The 25256-nt window shown below is 49.2% G+C and overlaps 1 protein-coding gene across 4 annotated transcripts; it reads left to right on the top strand.

Moving 5' to 3' along the window:
* The first annotated feature begins 7033 nt into the window (after positions 1–7033).
* Positions 7034–24791, top strand: wars2 (tryptophanyl tRNA synthetase 2, mitochondrial). Of its 4 annotated transcripts, none has more exons than XM_076994339.1 (7): positions 7041–7156; positions 14084–14243; positions 16427–16684; positions 20085–20165; positions 21239–21321; positions 21467–21585; positions 24114–24791. In XM_076994339.1, the coding sequence occupies exons 3-7, from the start codon at positions 16619–16621 to the stop codon at positions 24560–24562; spliced, it is 798 nt and encodes a 265-aa protein (XP_076850454.1). In that variant the 5' UTR covers positions 7041–7156; positions 14084–14243; positions 16427–16618; the 3' UTR covers positions 24563–24791. The 4 variants fall into 4 exon arrangements, with proteins under 4 accessions (XP_076850452.1, XP_076850454.1, XP_076850453.1 ...); XM_076994338.1 differs by having other exon boundaries at positions 7046–7264; XM_076994337.1 differs by lacking the exon at positions 14084–14243 and having other exon boundaries at positions 7034–7156.
* The last annotated feature ends 465 nt before the right edge of the window (positions 24792–25256 follow it).

Here is a 25256-nt window from a genome sequence, read left to right as displayed (position 1 = left end):
ATTACTTTGCAAGTCGGTGACTGTAAGCTTGACGGTGTCTGTATAGCTGCATGACCGAGAACACTCGTGTGGTGGGATCTTAAATCCTCAACGTTTTTAATGGAGCACTTTGGTTTGGTCTGAGTCCCTTTCATCATCATTTTAAAAGTTGAACAAAATGTGAATCGCTGTGTATTTTGTATGTTAACCATTATTGTAATAATTTTCAGCATTTCTTACCTTTTTGAAAGACTCGAGATTTGTTATGTATTACAATAGTTAGTTACCATAATTTCATAACGTCCACAATGAATTTTAGTTGAATTATTTAATTAAGTCTAAACAGGCGAATTATTTTTGCACAAATTATCACAAAATGGCAGTTTCTAATATTATGAAGTTAAATTCACCTCGGTAAATTTTCAAAAGATACCCAAAAAAAGCGTTAGTTTTTGCGGAAGCATTAATTAGATGACAACGAATTTGCACAATAATAATAATTCATATAACAGGCCAACATGAATAACAGTATCATATAAGAGGCCAATATTATTAGATCATGTTCTCTTTCCAAAATAAACCCTAACAAAGATTTTGGACCATAACTAACCATCTAAAATTTTGAGGGAATAACGAGAATATTTCAAAGCATCCAAAGCAAATAGTTTAGTTGCACATTCGTTGGACTGTTTTTCACCAGAACTCCACAGAACTGATCCGCGGTCAGCGCCCTAACAGCACTATCACTGTATCCACTTCTGTTTTGTTGTAAAATAAATATTTACTGATGAATGACATGCTCTTCTAGTAGCGAAATATGACACTGCGGTCTAAAGTCATCGAAGCAACGAATTCATGTTTTACCAAGCAATAATTGTCTAATAATAATTGTGAATTTATTGAGACTGTTTCTCCGGTCAAATCACCAAAATGTAAAAGAAAAAAATCACCTACAATAAAACTGTAAAAGCTCTAAAATTCTTGACAGCAAAGCTATAAAAATATGTAGGCAGTGTTTTCCTCTTCTCTGTCCCATAATGTAAGCTTGAGTGTAAGAAAGGCGCCATAGAAATTATTGTATTATTGCTATTATAAAACGAAATTGGAACGATTCCGAGACTGCAATTCTAGTTTTTACTAATATGCATTGTTGCATAATGCACTTTGCATTATGTAAAGTGCGATTTTTATGGTTTTGATTGTTGTTTAAAATTTATTTTCTTGAAAAACCGAACGGGAACTCCACTTTGAATAAACCAACAGCACGTTGGCCAGTTCACCGTTGCCACTAACGTCCCAAATGTTTACGATTCGCTTTAAAAACCTGTTAATCTCCGGACAGCATATTTAGGAGATGAGAAGAGGTTCCAGCTGGGACCTCGTCGTCCATGAACAGCGCTGTAAAACAGCCAATACGGCATCCAATACTTTAATTAATCCAATACTCTTAATTACGAGGAACTCTCCGTGTCTTATGAGTGGTAATAAAACAGTCGTTACTTTGCCGACTTTGCCGTATGCGGCAGAACGTTATACATGATTATTTTAAAGGGGACATGGTCGTGGCGTCGACAAACCGGCCTAGATCATGTGTCCTAGGCTGGGCCTTACAACTGCTCCGTGTCTGGACCTTTTTCGGAGCATCTTAAGTGGTTTAGAGTTGTTGGTAAATGGTTCAGAGTTGTAATTTTCAACGTGCATGTGTTTTCAGTGCAGGAGAATCAACGCGTTGTTCACTGAAGTCGTCCTGTTCACTGGGAGCCCAGGGCACGGACGTAATTTTTGGGGGGGACGGGGGGGGACGGGGGGGACATGTCCCCCCCACTTTTTCAAAAGCCGCCCCCCCCCCCCCCCCCCCCCCCCCCCCAGTTTTTACGGTTAAAACCAAATATTTAAATAGCGACGAATCTATGTCCCCCCCACTTTTGAAATCAAAATTACGTCCATGGCCCAGGGCATTATCCTGCAACTACTCAAAGTCCAGTCCTGTTCCTCACTGCCTCTGTCCTGGTCTTAGGAGGAGACCCAGAGGTGTGGGAGAGCTGCCTGAGACACCCAAGGCCAGGTTGGTGTTTACCGTGGAGAATGTAAAGAGATTACAACCAAATGAAATGCAAATTGAAGTTCCAGGGTTGGTGCTGAGGGAGAATACAGACCTGTGGCTGCAGTGTAAAACGATACCCTTCAGAGACTATGTAAGTCCACGCGCTGACAGCAGCAAGGCTTAGAGAGGGACCCACCACCTGCCCCCTACACAGACACACACACACACACACACACACACACACATACACACACACACACACACACACACACACACACACACACACACACACACACACATACACACACACATACACACACACACACACACATACACATATGTTTAATACATGCAGCACGTTGCGTATAACACTTCTAGTAACATGTGATACTGATAGGAAGGAGGGTTTGTGAGTAAATCCTGGGCGTGCCTGTAGACCTGCAATCCTGGGCTTGTATGTAGACCTGCAGTCCTGCGGAAGTGTGTAGACCTCTAATCCTGGTGGAATCAGGCTCATTGCACATCATGCACACATGCACATAAATGGATGAGGTTCCGACCCAGATTTTGAGCTGTGAGATCTGAGGGTGTTGACAGGCAACTTCAGTTTTTGGACTTTCAAATCTGATCATATCATCATGTCATGTGAGTGAGACCCATCCTGAGAATTTACACAGAACTGACAGGTAAACCATTATGGGCACCTGGTTTAACGTAGCAGCCAAACAGCACCAAGCGGTGTCTGTGGTTCAGAGTCGGCAGCTCACTACCAGACAGGTAGTGCCATGACACTGGATACATTCAACAGAGATGTGTGAACGCAGGAGACTCCATAGGCTGGGTCTGAAACAACACCTAATGAGAGGGGTTAGTCTACTGCGTGGCCAGAGTGAGAGAGAAGACAGAGGAGAGTGAGAGAGTGGAGTGAGAGAGAAGAGGAGTAGAGTGAGAGAGTGGAGTGAGTGAGGAGTAGAGAGAGAGTGGAGTGAGAGAGAAGAGGAGTAGAGTGAGAGAGTGGAGTGAGTGAGGAGTAGAGTGAGAGAGTGGAGTGAGAGAGGAGTAGAGTGAGAGTGGAGTAAGGGAGAAGAGGAGTAGAGAGTGGAGGGAGAGAGGAGTAGAGTGAGAGAGTAGAGTGATTGAGGAGTAGAGTGAGAGAGTGGAGTGAGAGAGGAGAAGAGTGAGAGAGTGGAGTGAAGGAGAAGAGGAGTAGAGAGTGGAGGGAGAGAGGAGTAGAGTGAGAGAGTAGAGTGATTGAGGAGTAGAGTGAGAGAGTGGAGTGAGAGAGGAGTAGAGTGAGAGAGTGGAGTGAGTGAGGAGTAGAGTGAGAGAGTGGAGTGAGAGAGGAGTAGAGTGAGAGAGTGGAGTGAGGGAGAAGAGGAGTAGAGAGAGGAGTGAGAGAGGAGTAGAGTGAGAGAGTGGAGAGAGAGGAGTAGAGTGAGAGTGGAGTGAGTGAGGAGTAGAGTGAGAGAGTGGAGTGAGTGAGAGAGTGGAGTGAGGGAGTAGAGAGTAGAGTGAAAGAGGAGTAGAGTGAAAGAGTGGAGTGAGAGAGGAGTAGAGTGAGAGAGTGGAGTGAGTGAGGAATAGAGTGAGAGAGTGGAGTGAGAGAGGAGTAGAGTGAGAGAGTGGAGTGAGTGAGGAGTAGAGTGAGAGAGGAGTAGAGTGAGAGAGTGGAGTGAGTGAGGAGTAGAGTGAGAGAGGAGGAGTGAGAGAGTAGAGTGAGAGAGTGGAGTGAGAGAGTGGAGTGAGTGAGGAGTGGAGTGAGAGAGTAGAGTGAGGGAGGAGCGGTGTGAGAGAGTAGAGTGAGAGAGGAGTAGAGAGAGAGTGGAGTGAGAGAGGAGTAGAGTGAGAGAGTGGAGTGAGAGAGGAGTAGAGTGAGAGAGTGGAGTGAGTGAGGAGTAGAGTGAGAAAGGAGTGGAGTGAGAGAGTGGAGTGAGAGAGTGGAGTGAGTGAGGAGTGGAGTGAGAGAGTAGAGTGAGGGAGGAGCGGTGTGAGAGAGTAGAGTGAGAGAGGAGTAGAGTGAGAGAGTGGAGTGAGAGAGGAGTAGAGTGAGAGAGTGGAGTGAGAGAGGAGTAGAGTGAGAGAGTGGAGTGAGAGAGGAGTAGAGTGAGAGAGTGGAGTGAGTGAGGAGTAGAGTGAGAAAGGAGTAGAGTGAGAGAGTGGAGTGAGAGAGTGGAGTGAGTGAGGAGTGGAGTGAGAGAGTAGAGTGAGGGAGGAGCGGTGTGAGAGAGTAGAGTGAGAGAGGAGTAGAGTGAGAGAGTGGAGTGAGAGAGGAGTAGAGTGAGAGAGTGGAGTGAGTGAGGAGTAGAGTGAGAAAGGAGTGGAGTGAGAGAGTGGAGTGAGAGAGTAGAGTGAGAGAGTGCCCCTCCTCCTGCTTTCCTCCTCCTGTTCTGTCAGCACTGTAACAGAGTGGAAGACAAGGTGCTGAAACACATCCCTCCTGTGGGACACCCCCTCCCAACCCAACATATACACACACATGGCTGCCTGCTTCCCTGCCTACACACACACGCGCATGTGCACAAGCACACACACACACACACACACACACACACACACACACACACACACACACACACACACACACACACACACACACACACACACACACACAGGAGGACCATGGCAGCCCAGGGCTAAGAGCAGTCCTGTGTTGTCCTGATAATACCAAGCTCAGTGCAGTGATTAGTGTCCTTATTCAGCTGAGAGAGAGAGAGAGAGAGAGAGAGAGAGAGAGCAAGCTTCATCACCGTCCAGCCATTGCCCCAATCTGTGTGCTCATTCAGCTGTTTCACTCTGTTCTGGTCTACAGCTGTAATGAAAACCAGACTCTCCTCTAAGACCCAAACATTGCTTTACACAAAATACTTTACTGCATGTGTTTATTTTCCTTAACAGGGTTTCACAGTGAAATAGGAGTTTTAAAAAAAGGAGTTTAAATCTGTGGAAATTTCCATAGGCACTCCCCAAAAATTCTCAATTATATGGAACCATTCCTCCATCTACGCAGTGCAGCCATCAGTCTACCCATCCATCTTCTCATCCATCTTCTCATCCATTTATCCATCTGTCCACTTGGGTGGCGCCCCGTGGGCCCGCTGGGCTGCAGTGTCAGAGGGGAAGGCCTGTCTGTCAGTGCCAGGACACGGGCCTATCAGGGAGTCATTGATGCAAACTGAGGTCCAGCTCTGCCCCCCACCACCACCCACCAACCTCCCAAAAGGCCCCCCAGTCTCTCTGTTATCACAGGTGGACTGTCGGTCATCACCACCCAGCCACCTCTCTCCCAGGCTCAGGAGGTGCGTCCAGTTGAGCCCAGTCTGAGCACACTGCAGCGAGGGAGAGCTTGGAGGTGCTTAAGATGAACAGAGGGGACCGGGCAGAGGGGATCAAACAGAGGGGACCAGGCATAGGGGACCAGACAGAGGGGACCAGGCAGAGGGGACCAGACAGAGGGGATCAAACAGAGGGGACCAGGCATAGGGGACCAGACAGAGGGGACCAGGCATAGGGGACCGGGCAGAGGGGACCAGGCAGAGGGGACCAGGTAGAGGGGACCAGGCAGAGGGGACCAGGCCCAGACCACAGGTTTCCTTTAAAACACGCAACCACATAAACAAACAGAAGTATCTAAGAAACTCTTCTCTTCTTTCTCTTTCTCTTTCTCTCTCTCTCTCTCTCTCTCTCTCTCTCTCTCTCTCACTCTCATTCTCTCACACATACACACACACACACACAGAAATTAATTTCCCCTTATACATCTGCACAGAAACAGCTTCATCTGACACCCATGGGTGGTAATAGGGCAAAGACAGAGGTGTGAGGAAGAGGAGGACACTAGGAGAGAAAACACACTAGGAGAGAAAACACACTAGGAGAGAAAACACACTAGGCGAGAAAAGGCGGAGACAGATGAAGGAATGAAAAGTCCACTTTGATAGAAAATTCCTCATGATGGTGGTGCAAAGTGAGGAATCTCTACTGGGTGGTCAGGAAACACAGCCCCCAAAGGCTGTGTGTGTGTGTGTGTGTGTGTGTGTGTGTGTGTGTGTGTGTGTGTGTGTGTGTGTGTGTGTGTGTGTGTGTGAGAGAGAGAGAGAGAGATAGAGAGAGAGAGAGAGAGAGAGAGAGAGAGAGTGTATCACTACACAGTACTCTGACAGATCCTCTATCTACGATGTGTGTGTGTGTGTGTGTGTGTGTGTGTGTGTGTGTGAGAGAGAGAGAGAGACAGAGAGAGTGTGTATCACTACACAGTACTCTGACAGATCATCTATCTACGATGTGTGTGTGTGTGTGTGTGTGTGTGTGTGTGTGTGTGTGTGTGTGTGTGTGTGTGTGTGTGTGTGTGTGTGTGTGTGTGTGTGTGTGTGTAACTACACTGTACTCTGACAGATCCTCTGGTATATCTACACACAGATGTTTGTGAGCTCTCACTCATGAGACATGGCATACTGAGTGCCGTAGGAGATGATTCTGCATATGGGGTGATATTTGCGCAACCAGATGCAAAGGTGGGTGAAATGAGTAGCAGATGGGGCATGAGACCCACACAGGGCCTGCGCTCCACAGCTCCACAACACGTGTAAGACAATCCAGGCTGGTAGATAATCCAATCAAGCTGAGAGGACGGATGGTTGATAAACCGTGAAGCTGCCACAGAGGTCCAAACGTAACACCTTTCAATCAGGAAGTGTGAGGGAATGATCTCTGTGGGGGACGAGGTTGTGCCCTGAAGTGTGTGCTAGTAAGTTATGAATGTAGACCTAGTCTGTTTTCACTTAAATACTGACATTGGGATTTGCTTGTTCATTCATTCTGGAGGCAATGTATACGAATTTGATCAAAATAACAAAAATAGACGAAAAGGGGGGTGGTGGTGGGACGGTGGAGGTTATAAATATAAAAATCTGAACATAATGTTCGCACACCTGCTGAAACAGAAAATTCAGTCGCGTTTATAATTGCGTTGATATGGAAACGGTGTGGCGCTTCTGGGACACCATACAAGTTGTTGCGCGTAAATTCAAAATGGCGCACTCCATAACACGAAACGCGAAATGTCTTTTATACATAATTCAAAATAACGCTGTTCGGAGAAGACTCGTGTGTACTGCGAGGACTACAGAAAACAAGGTACCGAATCATTTTAACTGTACATTAATTTTGGTGTTCTTTCCACTTAAGGGAGTAAAGAAACCGGCATGATGCAGTGAATCACCTTCACAGAAGCGCTGTGTGCAGGTCAGCTGCTCTAACTCACTTTATTCAACTCAACTTGAGCTTTTTACACTTTATACTTCATGCACTTCGTGATCCAATGTTCATTCATCTAGCTAGTTATTGCAGGTATTGTGTGTTGCCCGTGTTATGAAATGTCATAAGTTCTCTTTGACCAAGCAGTGGGCGAACTATGTAGGTTCCAGGCATGAAAATCTGTCACCTTTCGGCGAAATTCGCCGTTTTGAAGTTGAAAAGGGTGACCTACGTGAATCGTGTAGATCCGATGAGTTTTTTGTTTGGGGGGGGGGGGGGGGGGGGGTCGGGAGATTATATTTTAATTATCATATTGACTTAATTAGCAAACAGAGCACTTCCGAAATTGGCTATTTCAATGACAGTGGCCAGCAGTTTCCGCCCAGAACCTTCATAGAGGCCAAATAGCGTTTCAATCATACGAACGTTCTTCATTCATGTTATTCATTTACTGCTAAGCGGGACGAGAAGCAGGACCTAGTGCTACACCGCGGACAAGTCAGAAGAGCGTACATTTACCACTACATTTACCAGATCGTACATTTACCACTACATTTACCAGATCGTACATTTACCACTACATTTACCAGATCGTACATTTACCACTACATTTACCAGATCGTACATTTTTAATTGGGTGGATTTAATTGGGTTATTAATGGTTTCAATCGTTTTCATATTTTGTGGTAAAACAAAGTTACTGCCGTTGGCCCATCTATCTACCTATTTAAGTTCGCGTCAACCCCGTGTAGTTAACGGTGACATAAAATAAGAAACAAGATTTTTTTCTAGTGTGTCTGTAGTTGTAACTGGTGAATCCAGGGACGTGTGAGGATCACATTCGCACCAGGGCTGAAAAGGTTGAAGATGAAGTTGTAAACTTGTCGTTTGAGTCTACCCTGTGCTTTAGCTCATGTTAGAAAATAAAAACACGTAAACCTGGTATTTTTACAATAATTTTCGCCACTGATGTATGTATTGGTTCATTAAGATAATGGTTTTGACTGAGCCATCCGGAATGGCGAAAGCGGCTTCTTGTGTTTACGGATTGCGTTTACATTGAATCCATTGACATGACAGTCAAAAAAATTTTTTTTTATGGATTTTACTATATTTTACGGAGCCCGTAAGGTCACATCATGTAAAAAATAAATAAATAACGCGTGGCCACGACTTATTAACGCGTGGGAACGAGATACTAACGTCGCCTTTCACACGCGGCAACAAAGTTTATTTTTTCACAGCAAAGCAAGCAGATCCCAGGGATGTTCGCGAACTGACTGCCCAAGGAAGGTAAACCTGGCTTTATATAAAGTAATACTTAATTATCTTGTTCGCACGCGTTAGTAAGTCGTTCGCATGCGTTAGTAAGTCGTGGCCACGCGTTATTATATTTTTTACATGACGTCACCTTACGAGCTCCGTAATATTCGGCATCACCTGTCGCTGTATCCCCGTACACCAGCAGCCACCCCCAACCCACCCGTCGCAGTATACCCATGACGTCACATGTCAACGCGCCGTCGCCGTATCCCCATGACGTCACATGCCCCGCCCCCCGGTCTTCTCACCTTTTTAACCCCTGACCCATTTTCATGCCTGGTAGGTTCATATTAGTTCCGTGTGGTGGTCCGGACGTACAGACACGTGTTAGAAATACAAGAGTGATTCACGACACATCACACGATACTGTTGTGGATATGTCCTGTTCTTGCAGAATAGTTCTTATTTTATTCAGTTTGAAAGTTGCCGATGATGGCATGTGAGTTTCACCAGGGATACTCCATGGCATCTCATGGGGAAGTGGTCTTAAAGACGAAAAGAGTGAGAGACACCTATTTTCTGCTGATATATTTCTGTGTTTTCAGACAATGCAGTATATTCCTGATGGACACACACACACACACACACACACACACACACACAATAAACTTCACTGGTCCCCAGAGGGAGATTCACTTACTGCAAGTGATGTTTTAAGAGCCACATTTGAGGTATAAGAGTAACAGAGCAGGCTGAAGAGTCCCCAGAGCAGAGGGGAGAGAAGTAGTCCAGTCTTCCTCACCTCACCTCCCCACCACGGCCCTGGAGAACACACTTCTCCTCACCTCCCCACCACGGCCCTGGAGAACACACTTCTCCTCACCTCACCTCCCCACCACGGCCCTGGAGAACACACTTCTCCTCACCTCCCCACCACGGCCCTGGAGAACACACTTCACCTCACCTCCCCACCACGGCCCTGGAGAACACACTTCTCCTCACCTCCCCACCACGGCCCTGGAGAACACACTTCTCCTCACCTCACCTCCCCACCACGGCCCTGGAGAACACACTTCTCCTCACCTCACCTCCCCACCACGGCCCTGGAGAACACACTTCTCCTCACCTCCCCACCACGGCCCTGGAGAACACACTTCTCCTCACCTCCCCACCACGACCCTGGAGAACACACTTCTCCTCACCTCACCTCCCCACCACGGCCCTGGAGAACACACTTCTCCTCACCTCCCCACCACGGCCCTGGAGAAACACACTTCACCTCACCTCACCTCCCCACCACGGCCCTGGAGAAACACACTTCTCCTCACCTCACCTCCCCACCACGGCCCTGGAGAACACACTTCTCCTCACCTCACCTCCCCACCACGGCCCTGGAGAACACACTTCTCCTCACCTCACCTCCCCACCACGGCCCTGGAGAACACACTTCTCCTCACCTCACTCTCAGGCTTTTACAAGATGGTAGCCTGTTCCAGTGAACTCTTATTGTGATTTAGAGTTTTAGAGCTTGTTATTTTAATATTTGGAATAGCTTCTGTTTCATGTCAGTGGTTGGAGCAGTGTGTCGGTGACTTGGTCTGTGCCCTTTTATAGCAAGACTCCTCCATTTTTAACAGAGAGTACTTGTACTTCTGACTAACACACTGGCTTATTGAATAAGAATGTGTTGTTGGCGAAATACAGTTTTCAAAACTTTGAGTCTAAAGTGTGTCGTTTCAAATGCTCTATAGTGACCTCTGTGATGAGAAGCTGTCAATCAATACAATCACTGCTTAGTCATGCTTGGAACAATTGCAGCACTTGGGAAGTCTAACTGAGACCCTCATTATTGACCTATACCTGCACTGTACGCTGAGGCTCCGCCTCCACCCGGCACGCGATTGGTGAGCTGAGGTGGCTGAGGGCGGACCAACTGCCGGTGTCTGCATTTGGTTCGTGGAAGGAACCACATCGCCAAGGTGCGTCATGGCAGAGGGGGGGAGGGGCCATACCGGTTACTATGGCGACGAAGAGCATGACCTCACCACCGTGGCTGCAGCGCCTCACCTGTTCCAGCACGGAGGAGGAAGGAGGTGTTGCTTTCATTAGGTTTAATTTACTCCAAATGTGCGGCAGCCGGGTGGACATTCACAAAACCTCGAGGTGTGATGTGCGTCACCCAGCACGGCCCTGGCAAGGAACTTAAAAAAAAATAGAAAGAAAAACAAAAAATTAACGTTTTTTTTTTCAGTAGACGAATCCTGAGGTGAGCTGTATTTGTTGTGTCTGAGGTTGTTGGACTGCATATCTGACCCATTGACCTGTGGAATAAAAATGTTATTAATGCAAAGAACATTGACATAGCACAACACGTTGGGGCTCGGGGTCATGACCAGTGCCTGTGCAGGTGTTGCAGAAAGCTGGACGGCGAGTCCTCGGACACATCAGTTCTCTTCACGTCTCCTGGGACTCACATACTCTATATCTGAAACTGACGTGGCATTTCTGAATGCAATAAAGGTCAGAATCATGTGGCTCAGTCTTTAACTGTGAGCCAAAGTCTCGAGTGTGTTTTACAAGATATGTTACAGTCACAATATGTAGATTGATCATTGTAATAAACTTTCTGTATCGAGTGTATTCCATGGCAATACATAATGCTCTGGGTTTACATAAGCACACAATGTGGTGTGTCCTGCCAAGATGTTCGCCTTTTTAAATGACTTAATTTTATTTTTAAAGTCAATACTGAAGTTGTCTTGGATTCCTTTCCATCACGTGTTTGACGCCGGCACCGTGGTGAGCGCCGTGTTCACGCTGGACGCCTCATCACTGCCAGGGTCTGTACTGCAGCACAGACTCTCAGCACAGACTCTCGGGTGTCCTGTACACAGAGAAGAGCTGACATAGTTCTGGCGGGCCGGGGTGGCTTGCAGGGATGGGGCCCCCGGGGGCCGGGCTCCGGCTGCCTGATAAAACACGACACTCCCCGCTGCCCTTAATCACCTCTGGTCTCAGTGGCTCAGATCAGTCATCCCGGCCCTGCGCCTGCAGGAAACAGCTCGTAGCTCTCCGTGAGCTCTGAACACACCCGCTCTCGCGTCGGCTAAAGTCATCAAGCCGAGTCCCAGCTCTGCGTGGGAGAGGGGCCACAGAGAGGGGCCCGCCGAGAGGGCCGGCTCACAGCCAGCCAGGAGGATATTCATTAATTGCACAATTTGTTTTGAAATGTCAGTTAAGCAGTTCACACCTGACCGCTGCTGCTTGGTCCACCGTGCCGTAGGATTCTGCCGTCCCCCGCCCGTGTTCCCCCGCCCGCTTCTCTCGTCCCCCACCCGCGTCTCTCGCCTCTTCAGTGCTCTCTGTTCGTTTCAGTAAGTCGAGCTCCGTGTTGTGGGCCCTCAGTTTCTGGGGCCTCAGGCTGATGTCTTGCGTCATACTCCAGAAAGGCCTGGATACTCAGAAATTCTGACACTTTTAATTTAATTGCAGAGAGAGAGAGAATGGGAGTGAGACTGTCAACAGAGAGCGGGAGGGAGGGAGGGGGAAGAGGGAGAGAGGTGTGTGAGTGACAGATGGAGAGAGAGAACGAATTATTGTTTATCACAGTCACTCCTTAGTGTTACCATAACTATATATTGATACATTTTTAGGTGTGTGTGCCAGTGTGTTGTTTTTGTTTCATGGCAAGTCGTGTGTTGTTAGTAGGCAGGCAGCGTTCTCCTGTCACAGTTAGGAAACGTATTGAGTGAGAAGACGTCTTTATGATGAGTGCTGAGATGTTTTGTCGTACAGTGTACTGGATGTGTGACTTTGCTCCACTGTAGGGCAGCGTACCACTGATTTAATGAATTATGATAGTTCTGCATTCACAAACATCAGTTCATGGTCTGCTGGGCTCCAGCTGCCAACCTGCTCCCTGTGTCCTGCTCCCTGTGTCCTGCTCCCTGTGTCCTGCTCCTTGTGTCGTGGTTCCTGCTTCCTGTGTCCTGCTCCCTGTGTTGTGTGTCCTGCTCCCTGTGTCCTGCTCCTTGTGTCGTGGTTCCTGCTTCCTGTGTCCTGCGCCCTGTGTCGTGTGTCCTGCTCCCTGTGTCCTGCTTTCTGTGTCCCATGTCCTGCTCCCTGTGTTGTGTGTCCTGCTCCCTGTGTCCTGCTCCCTGTGTCGTGTGTCCTGCTCCCTGTGTCCTGCTTTCTGTGTCCCATGTCCTGCGCCCTGTGTCGTGGTTCCTCTCGTCTCCAGGTTGTTTTTGGATGGCGGTGCGGGTCGTTTTCAGCTGGCCACGCTGTTTTTGTGAAGGCGCTCCAGTGCCATTAATCAGGCCGGGGCTCCCTGTGGTGTGAGGGGGGGCCGGGGGCCGGCGTTCCCCACACTGCCCCCTCTGTTCTTCCCCCAGCACTCTCCGCACAGTGTGAAGTACAGAGGAGCCTCATCAATCTCACCTGTCTGAGACGTCAGCCATAGATTTAATCAAACGCTCCGTCTGCCCACCACCTTCTGAGCCCCACCTTGAAATCTCCAGCATTATTTCTCCTTCTGTCTTTCTTTCCCTTTCTCTCCCTTTCCCCCCTCTCTCTCTTTCACTCTTTCTCTATATCTCCTTCTCTCTACCCACTAACTCTCCACCTCCTCCACCTCCTTTGTCGTTCCTCTCTGTGACTCTGTTCGCTTTCCGTCTGCCCTGCTCTGCCCTGTCCTGTCCTGTCCTGCCCTGTCCTGCACTGTCCTGCCCTGTTCTGATTGGCTCTCATTGGCTCTCTGCTTCAGGCTGAGTGTGTTTCAGTATGGAGGCAGCACACGGCAGGGTAAGGGTGAACCCAGTCTGATCTGCTCAGTACTTCACTGTAGGGGGGGCGTTGTTCTAGCTGGACAGGGCTGTGTGTTACTGGGGGGTTGTAGCAGGACAGGGCTGTGTGTTACTGGGGGGTTGTAGCAGGACGGGGGTGTGTGTTGTGGGTGGGGGGTTGTTGATGGTGGGGTTTGTAGCTGAACAGGTGTGTGAGTGTGACAGTTGGGGCAGGAATGACCCACCATGCACCATATTTTCTCATTTGGGCATGAAGGCCCAAATCTCCTGGGGTGGTTATTAATGTGTGTTATGTTTGTAAAGTAGTAACTTCCTGAAACACCACCCACCTGTAGAGGTGGAGAAACGGAGGCATTGGTTGATGCAGTCCATGCTGTGAGGGTGGACACTGCCCAGTTCTCTGTCCTCTTCGCTGTATTGTACGAGTGTGGACTGGCATGTCCTGGGCGTTGGCCCGTCTGGTCTCCGTCTCCAAGCCCCTTTGGTTTGACCACTAACACGCTGTGAGCCACGGGCTGCCACGCGGGTCTGGATCAGGACTCCAAATACAGGAGCCCGTAGCCCAGAGTCGCGAACACGGAGCTGTCCAGGAAAGTGTCCGTGAGTGTGAAAACACGGGCTGGATGTGTATGTAACCTTCAGAGCTGTTGGTGTTCATCACACACACTAATGTATACGCCATGTGGTGGAGGTGCATGAAGAAGGCTTTCGTCACCTCCCCCTGTTCTTTGGTACAAAGTGCTGCGACTGTCAGCGTAACGTATGAGGAGAGAAGAACCAGAGCCTCCACGTCTACTGCGTCCTGGACCGGGCGAGGACGGGGTGGACGGAAGCGTCCCGGCCGAGACACGGAGGCAGAGACACGGAGGGAACCGAAGTAGCTGTTGAAATTAATTGAGGTCAGTAGATCTGGAGGGTGGCTGTTGGTGGGGGAGGGGGCAGAGATGGGGGGGGAGGGGCGAGAGATGGGGGGGAGGGGCAGAGATGGGGGGGGGGGGGGGTCTCCATGTGTACCTGGCAGACTCCCTGCACCATTAACACCTCTCGACTGTTCTCATGGTGGAGAAATAACACCTGTCACAGTCTCTCGTGTTCTTAGACGGGTCAGTGATCTAATGATGAGGAACACAGACTTCTACAGGAATAACTCTCTCTGCCCCCCCCCCGCCACCGCGTCGGGGATTTACCATCGTAGGGGTTTTACCGTCAAACATACGAGCCCTGGGCCCAGTTTCCTTCCCTTGTAGCCACAGCAACACTTCGTTTTTGCTGAAGAAACCACAGACATTTTTCCCTCCCGCGTTTCAGACATTCCTCCGAGTCTGCAGATATGAGGCAGGATACGCTGATTAATCCTTTGGTAGTCGGGCCTGGCGGTGTTTTTCGCTGAGTTTCTCTGATGACACTGTTACCCGCGTCTGTGAGGGTCATGGCTGCCTCCAGGCGCGAGCGAGCCCCGTGTCCGCCGGGTCAGAGTGAGGCGAGGACACACGTGAGTGCCACACGGCCCAAATCGCTCCTGGCGCGTGGAAGAGGCCCTGTGAGGGGCGTTGACATGGCTGCCACCTCCTCCCTCATGCAGACGACGCCCTCTCCCTCACAGACACACAGGCTGCCATGAGACACACGGACCATCTCGGTCTTCCCACAGGAGCCGTGACGTAGCCTGCAGCGCTAGTCCTGCAGCGCTAGTCCTGCAGCGCTAGTCCTGCAGCGCTAGTCCTTCAGCGCTAGTCCTTCAACGCTAGTCCTTCAGCTGTACTAGTCACTCTGTCCACTTTCCTGGTGTGATAAAGTGAAAACATAAAGTGACATAAAAAGACTGAGAATGTGTATTTAAAAAATGTTTAAGATTAGGTTGTATCTAAAATATAATATTTTAGTTACATTTTGAGTTACATGTTTAATACTGCAAGCTTCAGGTGTAATTGTTCTCTAGATATCCATCTTAACCAAATCCAGTCTTCAGATTTCGTCGTCCTGTCTCTGCTGGTCGTAATCACCCAGAGCTGCTTCCTAGCTGGTCTTCTGTTTTGTCAGTGATCGCTGCCAGGGTTCTGCAGCCGAGTTCACTGGTAACATAATATTTGTGCAGGCATCGCTGACTGAGTAGCCGTCTCCCTGGAAGGAGGCATGATTTCTATTCCAAAGTATTTAAAAATGAGGCTTTTGTATCTGAGCTTCCGGTGTCGGCCATGCTTTGTGCACTTACGATGTTTGTGCTGCCGATTCTCCCTCTCGCTGCCTTGGGGGGAGGGGCTGCTACTGTGAATACTGCCCCTTCACACTGTAGCTCCGAAGCACTCTGATTGGCTGGCTGCGGACTGTGGAGTGTTTTCATTGGCCGCTTAGCGGTTCCGCTCTAGCACTCTCTCACCCTGCGGGACACTCCGAAGTGTGAGACGCACTTTAGATTTATCGTTCTGATAACAGCCATAAAACCTCATACATAACTCCTCACTCCTCCCCGGCCTCCCTACTGTAAGCTAGGCAGTCTGCAGGTGCCCCTTCACCCCTCTCTCTCTCTCTCTCTCTTCCCCCCCCCCCTCCATCTCTCTCTCCCTCTCTTTCCCTCTCCCCATACTCTAGAGCAGGGGTACTCAACTGGCGGACCGCGGTCCGGATCCGGACCCGAACGCGATCCTGTCCGGACCCAATCTCATTCCTGATTAACTGGATACGTACCAAAACAAAACCGTAGCATTTATTTCAGGGCTATTGAAAAAAACACTCCGTCACGAGTGATACGTTCGCCACCCCCGCTCAACAACTTACGTTCGCCACACCCCAACACCCCCCCCCCCCCCCCCCCCCCCCCCCCGCTCAACAACTTACGTTCGCCACCCCCGCCGCACCGGACCTCAGGTCACAGGTATCTGCCAAAATTGGACCGCGGACAAATTTAGTTGAGTACGCCTGCTCTAGAGTTCTTCTCTCTGGTCCATACCTTCTTCCGTTACTTTTGTGATTATTGTTCTCCCATGTTCTCAGAATGGCCTCCTGCCTCAGCGTCTGAGCTTTGCCCCTGGCGGGGTTGTCCGTCCTTGATGCGTGACCCGTCCTGTCTCCTTCTGTCCCGCAGGGTCTTACAGGGGCCCGGGTCTTCTCAGGGATCCAGCCCACTGGGGTGCCACACCTGGGCAACTACCTGGGCGCTCTGGAGAGCTGGGTGGCCTTGCAGGATGAGTACCAGTCGGTCCTGTACAGCGTCGTGGACCTGCACGCCATCACGCAGCCGCAGGACCCTCAGCTGTTGCGGGACAACATCCTCGACATGGCTGCCAGTCTGCTGGCGTGTGGCATCGACCCGGCCCGGTCTGTCCTCTTCCAGCAGTCTGTGGTCAGTCGCACACACTTCATCTGCCAGCGCTCGCCTTGGAGATCCATCCAATCATCTGCCTCATTATTAAACACCCATACACCCCATCACTCGTGTAATTACCCAATCAGCTAACTGTATTCAAATAGAGATACGCATAAAACCATGTAGTCCCTGGTCAAGAGCTTCAGTTGATGATAACCTCAAAAATAAAAACAGGGGAAATGTGGTCTCTGTTCCTTTGACCACAGTGTGCTGTTATTGGTGCCAGACGGGATGGTCTGTATTGGTTCCAGACTGCATGGTCTTCTCACAGAATTTCCAGCATCTTGTGAATATTAATGAGAGCTGATGCAGCCATAACATCGTAGCTCTTTACCATCGAATATGCAGAATATTGATGCAGCCATAACATCGTAGCTCTTTACAATCGACCATCAGAAAAGTAAATCTGTTTCTGATTCCACATATCAAACTGCAGTTAGAACTTAGTCCTGAGAGCAAGAGGAGGAAACCAGGAGAGGGAGCGTGACTCTGGAGGAGAACCAGGAGAGGGAGCGTGACTCTGGAGGAGAACCAGGAGAGGGAGCGTGACTCTGGAGGAGAACCAGGAGAGGGAGCGTGCACAGGAAACTAGTAGCACAGACAGAGTAATGTTGCTATTGCTTTTAGGTTTAACCTGCTTGCAAAATGTGGAGTGAGCTGTAGTAGCATTTGTTCATCTCTTCAGGTGAGTAGGTAGAACATGGAGGTCAGTCGGGGTCATATGGAGGTTCCAGGGTGCTCAGGCTGGTCTGGCGGACATGCAGATGAGCCCATACAGCTGGTCTGATGCACAGATCAGCACAAACTCTCCTTCTGCACCAGCATCTGATAGGAAACAGGTAGATGGCTCGCTGTCTCTGGAATGATGCAGACATGTGTCTCTGTCTGGAATGATGCAGACATGTGTCTCTGTCTGGAATGATGCAGACATGTGTCTCTGTCTGGAATGATGCAGACATGTGTCTCTGTCTGGAATGATGGAGACATGTGTCTCTGTCTGGAATGATGGAGACATGTGTCTCTGTCTGGAATGATGGAGACATGTGTCTCTGTCTGGAATGATGGAGACTTGTGTCTCTGTCTGGAATGATGGAGACATGTGTCTCTGTCTGGAATGATGGAGACATGTGTCTCTGTCTGGAATGATGGAGACTTCTGTCTCTGTCTGGAATGATGGAGACTTCTGTCTCTGTCTGGAATGATGGAGATGTGGATTTGGCTCCGATTAGGCAAGCCTCAGTGTTTGTTTTTTCTTATTATTATTTTTATTAAATTTGTCTAAGTCAGTGAGGAATGGGCAGATGGATTTTTAACCGTCACTGTAGCAACAGCCCGGACTGATTTATCACATTGAACAATCTCGTGTCAGCGAGAATCGTTGCCATGTTATTTGATGGAGGTTTGTTCCAGTTGACTCTGTGACTAAACCAGACCCTATCGCCCCTGTGTAAAAATGTAACTACCCAGCAGTACAGTGTTCAGAGAAAACACCCAGAATCATTTCCATCAATTGCTTCAAAGGAAACGGCAGATTGTGGCAAGGGAAGCTAGTGATGGAGTTGAGAGTGTATTTCACAGCAAATCTCTCGTGTGGATCCCCTTTCTCCTTAAGGACATCTGTAATGACCCATTTTCCTTTTGACTGCTCTGTGTGTGTGCCTGCGTGTGTGTGTGTGTGTGCCTGCGTGTGTGTGTGTGTGTGCCTGCGTGTGTGTGTGTGCCTGCGTGTGTGTGTGTGCCTGCGTGTGTGTGTGTGTGCCTGCGTGTGTGTGTGTGTGCCTGCGTGTGTGTGTGTGTGCCTGCGTGTGTGTGTGTGTGCCTGCGTGTGTGTGTGTGTGCCTGCGTGTGTGTGTGTGTGCCTGCGTGTGTGTGTGTGCCTGCGTGTGTGTGTGCGCCTGCGTGTGTGTGTGCGCCTACGTGTGTGTGTGCGCCTGCGTGTGTGTGTGTGCCTGCGTGCGTGCGTGCGTGAGACATTGTAGACATTGATAAAGAGATGCAGTGACCTTATGTGTGTACACACACACACACACACACAAACGAGACACACACAACTTTCTTTTTATGTCCAGTTTAACTTTATGCCACATATCTTGGCAGAGCTGAAGACCTCCCATTGGACAGAGGAGCTCAAGACTGTTCCACATGTCAAAACAAAACAGTGGACCAAAAAAAACACTTGACTTCATTGAAAAAATGGTGACAAGCTAAAATCAGTTGGACCTTAAGTGAGACACATTTTGTGTGTGTGTGTGTGTGTGTGTGTGTGTGCTGGGAATAGATTAAAGTTACACCCCTTTTACCGGAATGATATTCATCCACCAGAGAGATTCGTGTGGCTGTGGTAGATTCTCTTCATGCAGTACGGTGTGTGGTGCAGGCGTATACACACTCGGTCTCTACTGAAGCTCATCTGACTGCAGAAGATACAGAGTTTCTACTTGTAATTATGCAATAGTCCAGCGTGTGATGAACACAGTTTATCTGGTGGCGTCCTCCACTGGTCAGCCTGGTTCATGCTGTGTGCCCACGTCACACCTCCCCACTCACAGGATCTGCTGGTAACTGATATCTCGCTGGGCGCCATGGAGGAAAATCCCTCTTTACATTCATTCAGTCTCTGGTTTATGTCACAGGGCCTGCAGATTCCCTCTGTGAGTGAAGGAGATGGCAGTGGTGTGTCGCCAACAACCGTAAAACATAATTCTCTGAAGCAGAACGACTTTGACCCCCACCCTCTACACACACACACACACTCTCTCTCTCTCTCTCTCTCTCTCTCTCTCTCTCTCTCTCTCTCTCTCTCTCTCTCTCTCTCTCTCTCTCTCTCTCTCTCTCTCTCTCTCTGTGCAGCTGAGGCTTTTGGCATGAGAGCTCTCTTGCATGGTTTTAGTGTGAGGCAAAGGCTCCTTTAACTGGCCATGTTGAAACCCCAGAGACTGGGCCTGTGTGTGCCTGTGTAATGGCATTAACGTTATTAGACAGGCTAGCGAGGCCAGACCTTACTGGGCAGCTGTGTGGAGGGGGGGGGGGGGGGGGAGGTCTTCTATTGGAGGAACTACTGTGACTAGACTGGGGAGTGTTGCAGCACCAGTAGAGAGGTTCATGGTCTAATAGTAATCAAAACATGAAAAAAAAGACAGTCTTCCAGCTTGTGATGATTGTGTGATTGTTTACCCCAGATATACAGACTGCAAACACTGGTTTAATCATTGATTTGATATTGGTGGTAAAGGTAACGAGGCTGGTATTGACTCCACACTCCACCACTGTCCCTCGTCCACATGTCAGATGGACGCCGTGTCTGAAGGCACGTTGGGTCTTGTTGTGCCCCACAGTCATGTGGACCATAACGGGACGTTCTTTCCCTTCTGTGCAGGTTTGGGAACACGCAGAGCTCTGCTGGATCCTGGGCTGTCTGACCAGCATGCCTCGCTTACGCCACCTACCTCAGTGGAAGGTAATGCGCATGTGTGCGGAAGCCCCAGTGTCAGTTATATATATATATATACACACACACCCCAAGTGAATTACAGATACCAGATACCAGCATCCTCTGCTGAACCCGTTTCTATTATGTTAAGCAGAAAACCCCCAGAAACTCATGAATAAGTCATTGTGTTGGCCGTCTCTTTGTTGTGTGATTAGAACCATGGAGAGGCCGCATGTGTTGGGCTGTGTTGGAGTGCCAGCTCGGCTGTGTGCGTGGGTGCGTGTGTTAACGTGTGTGTGCGTGCGTGAGTGTGGAGGTCCACTCAGACAGGGTCGTACCGCTGCAGGCAAACAGTTTGCTGTTTACTCAACAGCTGAGTGCATGTGAAACGTGGTGGAAAATTACCTCAGAATGTGGCCCACACAGCGCTAATGTGAGAAGCACACTCGCGCCGCACGCTCACCGGGACTCACACCATGGGAGATTACTGTACAGAGAAACGGGAGATTACTGTACAGAGAAACGGGAGATTACCGCACAGAGAAACAAGAGATTACCGCACAGAGAAACAAGAGATTACCGCACAGAGAAACAGGAGATTACCGCACAGAGAAACAGGAGATTGCCGCACAGAGAAACAGGAGATTGCCGCACAGAGAAACAGGTGATTGCCGCACAGAGAAACAGGAGATACCCTCACAGAGAAACAGGAGATTGCCACACAGAGAAATGAGAGATTGCCGCACAGAGAAACAGGAGATTGCCCCACAGAGAAACGGGAAATTGCCGCACAGAGAAACGGGAGATTGCCGCACAGAGAAACGGGAGATTACCGCACAGAGAAACGAGAGATTACCGGACAGGGGTGGGTTTCCCGAAACGTTCGTAGCACTAAGTACTTCGTAACCTCGTATGAAACGTATGAGGTTAAGAAGTACTTAGCGCTAAGAACGTTTCGGGAAACTCACCCCAGAGCAATGGGAGATTACCACACAGAGAAACACCCAAACAGCTTTTGCCCAGAGTTTAAAACATTTTCTGCTTGTCTTTGTGTTTGACTGTGGTCAGCCTTTCTCACTCTGTCCCATCTCTCCTGTCAGATGAAGAGCAAACAGAAGAATGAAGGCAGCGTGGGTCTCTATACTTACCCAGTATTACAGGCTGCAGACATCTTGCTGTACAAGTAAGACTCCTCCAACTCCTCCCACTCCTCCCCTGTTCTTATTGGCTGCATGCTGTGCTAACAGCGAAGGAGATTCCTGCCGCGTATGTAGTGAGACGTGATTGAGGGGTTTTGATGTTCATGGCCGTGCTGGCGCTGTGTGCAGGTCCACACACGTCCCAGTAGGTGAAGACCAGCTGCAGCATCTGGAGCTGGCCCAGGACCTGGCCCGGACCTTCAACACCAGATACGGGGAGGTGTTCCCCGAGCCTCGCGCCCTGCTTAGTAAGTGCAGGTTGGTTCTCGTCCACACAGCAGCGGTGGATTCGTCCGCATCACCGCAGACATTCGCGGTTTCTCTTCAGATGGAGTGATATGAGGGAAATGTGCTGGTTTACTTAGCATCATCTCCCTGATGAACCACAGATTTATTTCCCAGGAACAGAATGCTGTGATATCACTTCCTGCAGAAACTTTTAAGTAAAATGAACTACCAGATTAAGTGGAGGGGGTGAGGGGGTTAGAGCGTGAGGGGGTTAGAGCGTGAGGGGTGAGGGGGTTAGGGAGTGAGGGGTTAGGGGGTGAGGGGGGTAGGGAGTGAGGGCTGGATAACATTTGCAATATCCAGATCATGAGCAGTGAGATCTGAGGGTGGTGAACAGCAAATCCAGTATGTGGACATTCATACGTGATTATATCATCATGTGTATCCACACACACACACACACACACACACACACACACATGGTGGAACTGCTACAGCAGCTACTTTGAGCTACACCCTTTCATGCTCTGTAATTACCACCATCATAGGAGCAGAAGAGCACAATATGAAATCAATCATGCGTGCAGTGGTGCTATGATTAAAGGACGGTTCCCTCCCTCTCCAGTCTGTGTAATAGACTGATAATAGACTGAGGGGTTTCCTCAGACAGACTTTAAAGGGCATGTGATGAGCACAGAGAGAGCAAGGTTGTCATGGAGACTGGCTCTGCAAGGCTGTCATGATTTACTTCATCTAAATAGTTTTGCCCCAGGACTCATTTAACTTGGGCTCGTGTGTCAGTGCTGGAGTTTATGCAGAACTGTGGGACAGATGCTGATTGGGTACCAGCCTAGGTACTTCTGTGCCAGTGCTGATTGGATACAGCTTAGCTACAGCTGTGTCAGTGCTGATTGGGTACCAGCCTAGGTACTTCTGTGCCAGAGCTGATTGGATACAGCTTAGCTGCAGCTGTGTCAGTGCTGATTGGGTACCAGCCAAGCTACAGCTGTGTCAGTGCTGATTGGATACAGCTTAGCTACAGCTGTGTCAGTGCTGATTGGGTACCAGCCAAGCTACAGCTGTGTCAGTGCTGACTGGATACAGCTTAGCTACAGCTGTGTCAGTGCTGATTGGGTACAGCCTAGCTACAGCTGTGTCAGTGCTAATGGGGTACAGTTTAGCTACAGTTGTGTCAGTGCTAATTGGGTACAGCTTAGCTACGGCTGTGTCAGTGCTGATTGGGTACAGCCTAGCTACAGCTGTGTCAGTGCTAATTGGGTACAGCCTAGCTACAGCTGTGTCAGTGCTGATTGGGTACCAGCCTAGCTACAGTTGTGTCAGTGCTAATTGGGTACCAGTCAAGCTACAGCTGTGTCAGTGCTGATTGGATACAGCTTAGCTACAGCTGTGTCAGTGCTGATTGGGTACCAGCCTAGGTACTTCTGTGCCAGAGCTGATTGGATACAGCTTAGCTGCAGCTGTGTCAGTGCTGATTGGGTACCAGCCAAGCTACAGCTGTGTCAGTGCTGATTGGATACAGCTTAGCTACAGCTGTGTCAGTGCTGATTGGGTACCAGCCAAGCTACAGCTGTGTCAGTGCTGACTGGATACAGCTTAGCTACAGCTGTGTCAGTGCTGATTGGGTACAGCCTAGCTACAGCTGTGTCAGTGCTAATGGGGTACAGTTTAGCTACAGTTGTGTCAGTGCTAATTGGGTACAGCTTAGCTACGGCTGTGTCAGTGCTGATTGGGTACAGCCTAGCTACAGCTGTGTCAGTGCTAATTGGGTACAGCCTAGCTACAGCTGTGTCAGTGCTGATTGGGTACCAGCCTAGCTACAGTTGTGTCAGTGCTAATTGGGTACAGCCTAGCTACAGCTGTGTCAGTGCTGATTGGATACAGCTTAACTACAGTGGTGTCAGTGCTAATTGGGTACAGCTTAGCTACAGCTGTGTCAGTGCTAATTGGGTACAACCTAGCTACAGCTGTGTCAGTGCTGATTGGGTACAGCTTAGCTACAGCTGTGTCAGTGCTATTTGGGTACAGCCTAGCTACAGCTGTGTCAGTGCTAATGGGGTACAGTTTAGCTACAGTTGTGTCAGTGCTAATTGGGTACAGCCTAGCTACAGCTGTGTCAGTGCTAATTGGGTACAGCTTGGCTACAGCTGTGTCAGTGCTAATTGGGTACAGCCTAGCTACAGCTGTGTCAGTGCTGATTGGGTACAGCCTAGCTACAGCTGTGTCAGTGCTGTCTGTCCTTCACTGCTCTGATGATAGACACGCACAACACTTATTTACTGCTACCTGCCCATTACTGTTATCTGTGGAGCATTCGCCTGATGATGGAGTCGTGTAGACGTGTGTGTGTGTGTATGTGTGTGTAGTACACACGTGTGTGTGTGTGTGGTACTGATGTATGTGTGCTACTGTGTGAATTCATTTGATCTCAGAGACTCTTGTAAATGCATAGCCTCTAGTGCATCAGTCAGTTCCAGTTCTGTTAACTGGAAAGTCTGCACATGATCTCAAACTGTTTTCTGTCTCTCAGGTACGACACGAAAGGTCAAATCCTTGCGAGACCCTTCTTCTAAGATGTCAAAGTCCGACCCTCAGAAACTAGCTACCATTTTCCTTACTGACTCCCCCGATGACATCGTCCTTAAGATTCGCCGTGCGGTGACGGATTTTACCTCTGAGGTGACCTTTGACCCAGAGAACCGCCCAGGCGTGGCTAATCTGGTGTCCATGCACGCTGCGGTGACGGGCCGCACCGTGGAGGACGTGGTGGGGTGGGCCGCAGGCATGGACACCGGCGGATACAAGAGCGTGGTGGCGGAAGCCGTAGTGGAGCGGCTCCGGCCCATCCGGACGGAGATCCAGCGGCTGAGGGCCGACAGGGCCCACCTGCACCGTCTGCTGGACCAGGGCGCAGCTAAAGCCCGTGATCTGGCCATCCCAGTAATGGAGGAGGTCAGGAAACGTGTGGGCTTCTCCTGACGGGCTACAGGGAGACACAACAGAACAGTACCAGGGCAGGTGTGGATTCACCTGTAGTGATGTACCTGTCTGGCTCCCCGCTGCTCTGAGTCAGATGACCCTGCAGACACTTCAGGTCACAAACGAGATGGAATATTGTATCCATTCATATTTTTATGCTTTGTGGATAATAAGTAAATTTTCTCTCACTTTGTTCCCAGTAGATAAAATAAACAGAGACACGCACTGATTTTCCTTGCCAGAAGTGTAATTGGGGTGGGGGGGGGGGGGGGGGGGGGGGGTGTAAGTAAAAGTCCAAGAATTCAACTTTATTTTAATTATCCGTATAATAATTTACTAAATCATTTTAGTAAATGATTTACTAAAATAATTGTATCATTTTTAATTAAAGAACAACAGTCGTAACAGTATGACTACTTCCGTCAAGCTTCTAGGCAAAAACGTAAAACATTTCATCGTCCCTGTTTCGTGTATCCTGCCCCCACATTTTCATGCCATACGATCTGATAAACCTGTTGGCCTAGAAGTCAGTGGAACTCGTAAAAAAGCTGGTATGATTCGCGGCAGATGCGTCCACCAGAATCCCTTTTTTTCCGGGCGATTGAAAAAATAAATCGTCCAGCGGGTGGAAAGTACTGTCAAGCTTAAACGCACGTATAAATTTAGAAGGCTAACTTTTATATCGAAAACATTC

This window comes from Brachyhypopomus gauderio, unplaced genomic scaffold, assembly GCF_052324685.1.
Source record: "Brachyhypopomus gauderio isolate BG-103 unplaced genomic scaffold, BGAUD_0.2 sc139, whole genome shotgun sequence".
In the NCBI taxonomy this organism is placed as follows: domain Eukaryota; kingdom Metazoa; phylum Chordata; class Actinopteri; order Gymnotiformes; family Hypopomidae; genus Brachyhypopomus; species Brachyhypopomus gauderio.
The sequence above is the reverse complement of the archived record's forward strand: the minus strand, read 5'-3'. Positions and strand labels throughout refer to the sequence as shown.